At 42.5% G+C, this 11,239-nt stretch overlaps 1 protein-coding gene across 1 annotated transcript in view; it reads left to right on the top strand.

Moving 5' to 3' along the window:
- The first annotated feature begins 414 nt into the window (after window positions 1-414).
- LOC147372851 (antigen WC1.1-like) overlaps window positions 415-11,239 on the top strand; it is a 64,589-nt gene continuing 53,764 nt past the window's right edge. The window contains exons 1-2 of the mRNA XM_086402113.1: window positions 415-528; window positions 5,510-5,830. Coding sequence (XP_086258239.1) covers window positions 456-528; window positions 5,510-5,830 — 394 coding nt within the window. The 5' untranslated portion in view covers window positions 415-455. The remainder of the gene's footprint in view (window positions 529-5,509; window positions 5,831-11,239) is intronic.

Raw genomic sequence — 11,239 nt, 5'->3', positions numbered from 1 at the left:
CTCTGCTTCTGCCCTGAGCTCAGTACTTGGAAGATCAGTGCTTGATTCCACTAGAGTTATTCCCTGTGGGCCAATCGATTCCACAACCTGACTCTGCAAAATCTCACAGTCCTTAGGGATCGGCCAGGATGATCAGAGGAAGGAAAGGTACTCATAGTTTTCTACGCCAGCCTTGATTATGGGGCCCGGCTCTCAGGACCACGGAAGCAGGAGGTCAAAGGACCGTGTTGCTCATATAAGGAGATGTTGAAGATGCAGAAGCTCATTGGTGTCTGAGCTGCAGAAAGTGGCAGATACAGCCTCCGACAGTGCCTGAAATGGTGAGAGGTGTTGCTATTGGCTCTCAGGAGGGAGGGTGTAAGGGGTGGTCTATATAAACCCCGGTCGGCACCCTGACGCCTCCTCACAGGCTGATCTTGCATTTGGGACTGTGACCTTGAGGACGTGGGGTCAGGATGGCTCTGGTCAGACACCTCTCTCTGCGGGGACTCTGTGTCCTCCTGCTCGGCACCGTGGTGGGTGGTCAAGGTAAGAGCTGCCCCTTTGTCCTGGGTCCACAGCAGGGAGTAGATGCCTTGATGAAGGGAAAGGTGTCTGGAGTTGTGGAGCTGCAGTCTTAGTGTTTTTCACCCAAAATGAAGCACTCCAGCTGTGAATACTGGTCCGTCTCCTGTGGGGGTTCACTGGTCATAGCAGCAGATTTTACAGAGCAGTGAGGTTTGGTCTGGACTGAGCTGAGTCAGCCTGAGTCCCCTCCACTGTCTCCCTTGTCCTCCGGGAACTTCTAGGGTCCCAGTGGCTCCAAGTGTGTGCAAGTTCCAGCAACTGACCCAGGTGGGACTCTGGGCTGTTCCCACATGCTCCACGTGCCTGGTGTGTAAGCACTGCCCCTGGGTCCCCATGTTTCCTGTGTCTGTGCTCCTGTAGGCTCTGTGCTTGTGTTTGTGTGTGTGTGTGTGTGTATGTGTGCAGGTGAGGAGTGTGTGAGGGTGTGTGTGTGTGAGGGTATGAGGAGTGTGTGTGTGTAAATGTGTGAGGAGTGTGTGAGGGTGTATGTGTGTGTGAGGAGTTTATGTATTTGTGTGTGTGAAGGTGTGAAGAGTGTGTATGTGTGTGTGTGGAGTATGTGAGGAGTGTGTGAGTGGTGTATGAGGGTGTGTGAGGAGTATGTGAGGGTGAGTGAGGGTGTGTGAGGAGTGTTTGAGTAGCATGGGAGATTGTGTGTATTTGTGTGAGAATATGTGTGTGTATGTGGGAGTGTGTGAGGCTGTGTGTGTAAGGGGGATGGAGCCTGTCTGCATGAGAGGAATGGGGCTGCTGAGCATGGATTGAGTCCATTGGCCTGTGAAGCACACAGGGTGTCCACAGGGCTGGGTGTCACGGCCACTCCTTGTAACTGGATCAGAGATAATCGTGCACCTGCCTGCCTCTCTCTGGCTCCTCTCCCCCATCCCCCGGGCTCCCCTCTGCTTGTTGACATGTCTGCCCAGCACTGGGCTCTGTGAGATGCTCTGTCTGCTGGCCTCGCCTGTTCCCACCAGGTGTCATTAGGGAGCAGAGAAGCCCGCATCCAGGAGAGGGGACTGCTTGTCTGTAGAGATCAGTTGATGCATAGCCTCAGGTGTATAAGTTCCCAAGTCCCTTCCCTGGTCCCTGTGACTCATTTCTTGATGTGCTGGGGACCTGGGGTGGTCCTTTTCCCTCCCAGGATCTGCTGTGACTCTGTAGGGAGCACTTTCTCTCGTGCCCTCTCCTGTCCCCCCCTGGGAGCTGCTTTCCCCTGAGTGAGAGTGGAGTATGTTATCAATCCTTCTTCATGGTCTGCAAGGTTTCTTTGGACAAATATGCCGACCTCCTTATGGGAGTCCTCTTGGGTGACAGAATTTTTTTCTTCTCTTTAGACTTGGAATTCTCTCTTTGTCTTTGCTTTTGGATAGTTTACTCTGTGTGTCTTGGAGAAGGTTGTTTTGAATTGAAATTTTGGGGTTACTTATTAGCTTCTTGAACTTACATGTCCAGATTTCCCCCAGGTTTTGGAAATTCTCAGTCTTTCTTTCTTTGCTAGGTCTCCTTGCTGCATGCGGGCTTTCTCTAGCTGCAGTAAGCAGGGGCTGCTCCTCACTGCAGTGCACAGACTTCTCATTGTGGTGGCTTCTCTTGGTGCAGAGCACAGGATATAGGTGCACAGGTTTTGGCAGCTGTGGCACACCAGCTTAGTTGCTCTGTGGCATGTGGAGTCTTCCTGGACTAGGGATTGAACTCATGTCCCCTGCATTGGCAGGCGTATTCTTATCCACTTTACCAAGTCCTCAGCCATTATTTCTTTTCTCCTTCACTTCTCCTGTGACTCCATTCAATACATTGTTTCTTTTTATGGTGTGCATAGTTCCCACTGCTTTCTATATTCTTTTCATTCTCTTTTTGTTCCTCTAATTGGATACTTTCAACTGATCCTTCTTCTAACTTACTGGTTCTTCTTTTGTTTTTTTCTTTTCCTTGGTCAAGTTTGTTGTTGAATCTCTGAACTGAATTCTTCAGTTTACTCATTTATTGTGTTCATGCTAAATCAACTCCATCATGTGTGACTCTTTGTGAGCCCATGGACTGTAGCCCATCAGGGTCCTCTGTCCATGGGATTCACCAGGCAAGATTACTGGAGTGGGTTGCTATGTACTCCTTCAGGGGATCTTCCAGACCCAGGGATCGAACATGAGTCTCTTACATCTCCTGCATTGGCAGACGGGTTCTTTACCACTAGCATCACCTGGAAAGCCCATTCATTTATTATTCAGCTTCAAAATATCTGGTTAGTTCTTTTTTTAAAAAAAGCATATGTCTTTATTGCTCTTATTTTATTTGTATTATTTTCCTGTTATCCATAAATATTTGAATTCTCTTGTAACTCTCTGAGCAACTTTTGAAGTATTATTTTGAATTCTTTGTCAGGCAATTCTTGGATCTCCATTAATTTGAGCTGGTTACAAGAGGTTTACTGTATTCCTTTGGTGTCTTATTCTCTTGTAGATGTCTGCACATTTAAAAAAGCTGTCCCCTCTGCCAGACTCTATGTCCTGATTCAGTAGAGAAAGCCTTTCACTTCTGGATAGTGGCACACTGGAATGTTCTGCAGGGTGCCAAGTGCAGAGGCATAAGGTGGCACTGGGTCTGGGAGGGCATGAGGCTGTTTGGCTCAGGCTGCTGATGTCCACAGCATTGACAACTGTGTGGTGTTTGGCAAGTGTTGCAGGGGGTCTGCTGTCACTGGAATGGTAGTTAGTGTTCTCAGCAGTGCCTCTGGTTCCAGAGCCTAGGGTCATGACCAGCGATGGTGGTGGCCAGAGCCAATGGTGTGCACACATTTGGCTTTGGGGGCCTGTTGCAGGTGCCTCTGTTGGGGAGTTGATGGTTGCAGGTGCACAGGTTGTGGGAAGGCCTGGGAAGGCCTAGGAAGGCAGCCAAGGCCAAGACCAACAATGGCTCATTGCTCAAACTCATGTCCATTGAGTTGGTGATGCTATCTAACATCTGATCCTGTGCTGCTCTTCTCCTTGTCCTTCAGTCTTTCCCAGCATCAGGGTCTTTTCCAAAGAGTTAGTTCTTTGCGCCAGGTGGCCAAAGATTGGAGCTTCAGCTCCAGCATCAGTCTTTTCAATAAATATTCAGGGTGGATTTCCTTTAGGATTGACTGGTTCTATCTCCTCCCTGTCCAAAGAACTCTCGAGTCTTCTCTAGCACCACAGTTTAAAAGCATCGATTCTTCAGGGCTCAGCCTTATTTACTGTCCAACTCTCACATCCATACATGACTGACTACCGGAAACCATCATCTGTGCTGTTATTAATTCTTTCAGGGGTAAAATCTGCTGCATCTGTCTGCAGAGCAGGTCACTGTGAACTGTGATTTCTCCTGCCATGTGGTTGCTATTGGTCCTTTGCTCTTCTTTCTTATGCCTAGCCATCTCTCTAAGACTGGCTCAGCTTTGCAGGTCTGCGTGAAGTGAACCTGAAGCAGGACTTTCATATGGTGCCCCCAAAGGCTAGGGACACTGCTTACTCAGCCTGCTCTTACCCTCCTGGTGAGAGGAACTCTCCTGGCACCCTTGACACTGAGTGATTCTGGTTTGGAGGATGTAATGATGCCTCCAAAATGATAGTATCTTGGCATGGTCAAACTTCTTAGGGTACTCAGATCTTCTGGAGCTGTTTTTGTTACTGATCGCTGTCTAAGTTTGGTCTTTTTTTCATAGGATGGAGGCTGCTGTCTCCTACATCAGCATTTTGGTAATGGCACATTTGAGGTCTTTATTCTTTGAGAGAATGGTTTTGAGTATGGAATTTTAGATTGGTGATTTTATTTTTCTCTTTCAGTAAATCTAAGGCTTCAGTCTACTCTACCCTGACATCTCTTTTTGTTCTTGGGGTTTTAGATGTTAGTACAGGTGTCTCTCAATTTTATATACCTCGTCTTTATCTTAGTATTTTTCTTTCTGTCAATTTTCTGCTGTTATTTTCCATTTTAGTAAAAGTAAGCTAGGTATGGTGCAGTAAAAAAAACAAAAAACAAAATTTATCCTAATATAACATGTTCTGTTCACTTTGGCAGGACTTCTGCTATCGTAATTCTTCAAGCACTCAAGTTGTTGGATTCTCCATCATTGTATTATATCCCACTATGATACAAGGCTGCAGTATTCACTGTGGTAGAAAAATATACTGGCTCTTAAATGTTTCCATGTGGAAGTGACATCATTTGTTCTGCCACTTTGTTGAATGAGCCAGATCACATGGTTATGCTTAACTTCAAATAGGCAAGGAAGTATTACTATTTCCACATGCTCATAAAAAGAGAATTTTAAATGTTGTTGAACACTAGTAATGTCTCTATCTATAATGTTCCTACAAATGAACTCCTTTTTAATGCAGAAACCAGAGTCATCTTAAAACTTAATCGCTAAAGTGACATTTGATCACTTTTGTCAAATTCCACTTGTTAGATGTGTGTTACTAGGTACACTCGAGTGAGGATTACACAAGAACATGAACACCAGGTGGCAGGAATAGCCAGGACATTTCAGAGCCTGTTACCCCAGCCCTCAGTTCCTGAGCTGGATGAGATGCTCCCTATGGACAGGGAAGGAGAGGGATGATTCCTCCCTGGATCTGGGGCCACGAGCTGTAACTGATGGGGAAGCTGGGCCCTAGTAGCCTTGGGCATATCTACAGGGAGGGCAGCATCCAGAGTCTCTGAAGGCCTGTCCTCGGTGGTGTCCCTGGAGCTGGTTCTACAGGCTCATGAGAAACACCTGGTGCATCCCTTCCTGCCCCACATTCAATGATGGCACATCGGGAGCTTAGAGTTAGCCACGGTGGGAATGTTTATACCACAGAGGTCAAGAAATACTATATCCCATGCACTCTTTTACTCCTCAGAGAGCTTACATTTTAAACATACACCACTACATGGTCTCCTAAAATCTCTCCTGTGTCCTGTGTCCGTGTCTCTCTTGCAGCTCTGGAGCTGAGGTTGAAGGATGGAGTCCATCGCTGTGAGGGGAGAGTGGAAGTGAAGCACCAAGGAGAATGGGGCACAGTGTATGTTCACCGGTGGAGACTGAAGGATGCATCTGTCGTGTGCAGACAGCTGGGGTGTGGAGCTGCCATTGGTTTTCCTCGAGGGGCTTATTTTGGGCCAGGACTTGGCCCCATTTGGCTTTTGTATACTTCATGTGAAGGGACAGAGTCAACTGTGGGTGACTGTGAGCATTCTAATATTAAAGACTATCGTAATGATAGCTATTCCCATGACGACGATGCTGGAGTAGTCTGCTCAGGTAAGTCCTGTCTGGTCTGTGTGGGGATCTCTAGCAGGAAAAGCCTCTGTCTTATTACCAGAATGACTGAGATTATGGATACAGCCTTTAGAGCATACTTGGATAAAGGATCTTTGTGATGTGTCACAGGAGACAGAGAGGTGAGGTCAAAAGTTTCATACAGATACAGCTTCTGGGTTCGACTTCTGTGACGTAGTCTCATCATGGTAATTATTCTGTTTTCTTTGATGTAATGGTCACTAGGGTGTGGCAACATGGTGGGGGGGGGTCATAGAAGAGTTGTGGGCAACAAGGTTTATCATACTCATAGGGTCTAAAAGAGTCACTCTCCTCCATGTTGGTATGTGGAGGATGTGACAATAGAAAATGCTCAACCAAGCAATCCTGACCCCAAATGGCATGTGAAGACCCTCGGACAAGTGACCATACCAGGGGTCAGGGTGCAGTTACACAAGGAAAAGGTGTGAAGGGATTTCACTGGTGCATTTAAATGTCTCTAGGTCACAGTCAGAGGAAGCCAAAGTGGGACTTGTGGCAGAAAACAATCTCATCACACTGGTGCACCTGATCAACAGAGTGGGGAGCTCACATCTCATTTGCAGGGATGTTGAGGGAGCAGGAAAATGCAGTCTTGAAGTTTACAACACAGCAGCTGAAGTGCATCACGTATAAGAGGCAGTGAAGCTAAGAGGACCTGAAGTGACTCCTAAGAAGTGCTCAGTGCTGTCTATGTGTTTGACCTGTGCCAAGGTGGATGCAGTAAAGACAGCAGTGAAACTAGGGTGTGGGTGGGTGGTCACAGTATTTGACAGAGAGGCTTCTAGTTGTTATCATAATTGTGGATTAGATGTCCAGGATATTAATCCCATCAGAGCAGCTGGACTGGAGGAAGATAGGGAGCTGGTCTTAGGCAAGAATCACTCCGTCTGATGTGATCATGGGACAAGGGAGCCCTGAGGACATCTGCAGTAGTTCTTTAGCAGCCACAGCTAATCAGCTCTTGGGTATTTATATTGAGGAAGATCATTGGAAAAGTGATCTTTTCTAATCTCACCTTCAGCAGATCTTTGATGATTCTAGTTGAAGCCCTTAAGAAAACAATTCTTTTCCTTTTTAAAAGGTACTTTATTGAGGTATGACTGACATACAAAACTGCTTGATAAGTATGCATTTGTGAAACCATTACAGCACTATGTCATAAATCTATTCATCTCTTCAAAAAGTTTTCTTCCATTCTCTTTATCATTCTTATTAAAAATAATTATTTTCAAGGTGCTTTTAAATTTTAGTTAGAAACTTTTGCTTTAAGCAAACCTGTTTTCTGGCATCTCAAGTAACCTTTGTCATTGTCACAATGTCCTAATCATGGTTCCAACTGCAGATAAATTTGTGGAAACACTACAGGTGTCTCTACCATATTTTGATAAATCAGCAACTGAATGAAAATGGAGTGTGTGATGTTTGAACTTTCTGTGAAATTAGAACTCCGAATGTTGTCATCCTAAGAAGATTGATGTCTTGATATTAATTCCAGTTAAGATACACTTAAAAGTAAAGAACTGGAGAATGCTCTGATATTTAAACACTGCTTGTGGTTTGTACTCCCTGACTACCATTGCTCTAACTTAGGCTCTCACATTTTTATGAATGGTTCCAGGTTCCTTCTGTTTCTCTTTTTGTCACTAGTTCCCTCCCCTTGGTCTGTCTTTTCTGTATTTTCAGACATGTTTTAATGATGAAGTTAAGTGGTGGTGATTTAGTAGAGATAAGATTAGAATAGCTTGTCTTTTCATTATCTTAATCAAAATTGAACTCTTGGAGTTTCTTCTGCTTAATCTTAGGAGTCAGGTATGGAAGAGAAATTTCAGCCTCAGTAGTGGATTGTTGGAAGTGGAGTACTGTGTTTAGGAGAAATCTAGAGTAGAAACAATGACTAGAGAAGACTGTAGAGAAGCTTGTTTGAAATAAGGAGGAGATTTCAATGAGGGGCTAAACAAATTGAGAAGGACTGTGGTGCAAGTGTTCCAAGTTGCTTCAGTCCTGTCCTACTCTTTGTGACACCATGGACCCTAGTCCACCAGGCTCCTCTGTCCATGGGATTCTCCAGGTAAGAATACTGGAGTGGGTTGCCATTTCCTTCTCCAGGGGATCATCTTCACCCAGGGATCAAACCTGGGTCTCCTGCATTGCAGGCAGAGTCTTGATTATCTTCTGAGCCACCAGGTACTACAGTACTGAAGTGCAAAATGGTGAGGGGATGAAGATGTGAGGATTGCAGGAGGGGAGGGTTGGAAAGATGCAGGTCAACTCGTACATTCACCACAGCCTCTGTGTTACACTTCCTTCTTGCCCTCATTCTTTCCCTCCCTCTCTTCCTTTATCCTGTTGTGGGAGTAATTTCTGAGCTCTGTGGAAGTGCTAGCATTTGGAGGTTGCAGTTTTCTTAGAGGAAAGTTTTTATAATACGGATTCTGTTTATTTAACAAATATAAGTTTACTCATATTTTTCTCTTTTTTTGTATCAGATTTCGGTGAGTTGCGTTTCACAAGTAATGCATTTTCAAGGACTAGGCCCACTTTACAAAAAATTTTCAATTTAGAATAACACTGGTTCATATCTCTTATCTTTAAAAGTTGGGAAGATCTATAATGATATTCCTCCTTTTGTTACTGGTGTTGTTAATTTGTGTTCCCTCTTTTTTCTTAATTGGTTTTGCTAGAAGATTATCCGTGTTAATGTTCTTTTTAAGAGAAGCACTAATGGACCCTATTGATTTTTTTGATTTGTATTTGCTTTCTACTTAATTGATTTCTGTACTCAGTTTTCACTCCTCTTTTTCAGTTATGATTTTCCCTGATAGCTCAGCTGGTAAACAGTCTGCCTGCAATGCAGGAGACCCCTGTTTGATTCCTGGGTCAGGAAGATCCCCTGGAGAAGGGATAGGCTACCCACTCCAGTTTTCTTGGGCTTCCCTTATGGCTCAGCTGGTAAAGAATCTGCCTGCAATGCAGGGCACCTGGGTTCAATCCCTGGATTGGGAAGATCCCCTGGAGAAGGGAAAGGCTACCCACTCCAGTATTCTGGCTTGGAGAGTTCCATGGACTGTATAGACCACGAGGTCATAGAGTCAGACACGACTGAGCGACTTTCACTTTCCAGTTATGATTGTTGTTGCTTTTGTAGATTCTTGAGTCTTGGATCACTTTCTTCTGTTTCTATGTTTATTCTAATGTAGGTATCAAGGAAGCATCAAGGTTCTAAATTTTCTTCCAAGCATCATTTTATTTTTAAGCCACCAGATTTGCTAGTATATAATTTCTTTTGTATTTTATTACCATAAAATGTTTCTTTTTTTCTGAATGTATTCTTTGTCTTATAGTCTGACTTTGTATGATATTAATATAGACACTGTATACAGCCTTCTCTGATTTGTGTTTGCATAGTATATAATTTTTTACCTTTTTAATATGTTTCTGTGTTTATATTCAAACACATATGTATTTATAGGCAGTATATTGTTTTGTCTTATTTTATCTGGTCTGATCATCTTGTTTTTTATTTGGAGTACTTAAATTATTTACCTTTAATGTAATTATTGATATAATTGTGTTTAAGTGTACTTGCCTGCTATTTGTTATATCTTTGTTCCTATTTTAATCATTGAGTGTATTATTTTATCTTAAAACTCTATTGGCTTATTAATCATATCAGATTTTTAGGTGATAATAATGTTGATTTTTTTTTAAATTTTAAAATAATTTTTATTTATTTTTGGCTGTGCTGGGTCTTCATTGCTGCATAGATTTTTCTCTAGCTACGGAGATCAGAGGCTACTCTCTAGTTGCAGTGCACGAGGTTCTCACTGCGGTGGCCTCTCTTGCTGTGGCCTCTCTTGCTGTGAGCAAGGCTCTATGGTGCTCAAGCTTCAGTAGTCGTGGCTCCTGGGCTCTAGAGCACAGGTTCACTGTGGTGCATGGGCTTAGTTGCTCCGTGGTATGTGGGATTTTCCTAGACCTGGGATCAAAACCGCATCTCCTGCATTGGCAGATGGATTGTTCGCCACTGAACCACTGGGGAAGCCCATGTTGAATTACTAATCTTTAATTACATTCTACCTTGAAATGATGTTATGTCACAACATGCAATGTCAGTCACTATACTTTTCTTCCACTTTGGTCATCGGTGCTGTCATTGTCATACGTTCTACTTATAAATTTATTGTGAATCTTGTAGTTTGTTGCTAATATTTTTGCTTTAAATCTTCTAACAGAGAATCAACATCTAGCACAGACTCTATACCTTTGAGTGGATCCATGGTTTCATCTGCTGTCATGTCCCTTTAGCTTGAAGAACTTTCTGAGGCAGTTTTGTGTAGTGTGTGTCTGGTGGCCTCCAATTCTATAATTTTTCATTTATCTGAAGTCATCTTAATTTTCATTCAGTTTTGAAAAGTATTTTTATAGGTGATTCAATTCTAGAGTAACAAATGCCCAACCCCAATACTTTAAATATGTTTTTACATTGTCATCTGACTTTCACTGCCTCCAACAAAAAGTCAGTAAATAATACTTATCCTTTTGTTCTGCTGTATATAGTTTGTCAAATTTCCCTGGCTGCTCTTAAGATATTTTTGTTTGTTTGTTTGTTTACCACTGAATTTCAGTATTTACATTGTCATGTTTTCTGAGAATGATTTCATTACCTTGTTCGGGGTTTGTTTAGCTTTTTGAATCAGTGGATTTATAGTTTTCAGTAAATTTGGAAAAGATTTCATTTATCTTTTCTTAATATTTTTCAGCATAGCCCTTATTCTGAATCTCCAAATATGCATATTTTATATATTTTTATATTATCCTACATGCCATGGAGTTTCCATTCATATTTTTCTGCCTTTTTACTCTCTTTGGTTCAGTTTAGATAGTCTCTACTGCTGTGTTTTACTTCCCAGTTCTTCTATTCTGCAATGTCTAGTCTCTTGTGTAATTAATCCAAATAATTGTTCATTCCAATACTATATTTTTTCAGTTTTAGAAGTCTCATTTGTTTATTTTTCCTAGTTTTCCTCCCTGTTTATTTTGATTGTTCATTAAGCATATTGATATTAGTGGTTTAAAGATATCTTCAGCCAATTCAATCATTTCTGTAATTTCTGAAGTTGATTTAAATGATTATTTTTTAAAATGTGTTATGGGTTACATTTTTCCCCTTTGGAAATTCTAATAATTTTCTGGTTGGATGTTGGGCATCACTAAGCAGTCCTTTACCAGTAAGAACTTTAGAAATAAATAATCAGAACACATCTAAAAATCAGGGAATTGTACTTGATGAATCAAATAAAGTTTTTTCATTGGGTTATTTTCATTCTGTTCAAAATGTGTTCCTCTGATGACCAAATGATGAACTTTTAT

This window comes from Bos grunniens, chromosome 5 (assembly GCF_055505025.1).
Source record: "Bos grunniens cultivar Pamir isolate PY7600 chromosome 5, Bosgru_T2T1.0, whole genome shotgun sequence".
NCBI classification, from domain to species: domain Eukaryota; kingdom Metazoa; phylum Chordata; class Mammalia; order Artiodactyla; family Bovidae; genus Bos; species Bos grunniens.
The sequence above is the reverse complement of the archived record's forward strand: the minus strand, read 5'-3'. Positions and strand labels throughout refer to the sequence as shown.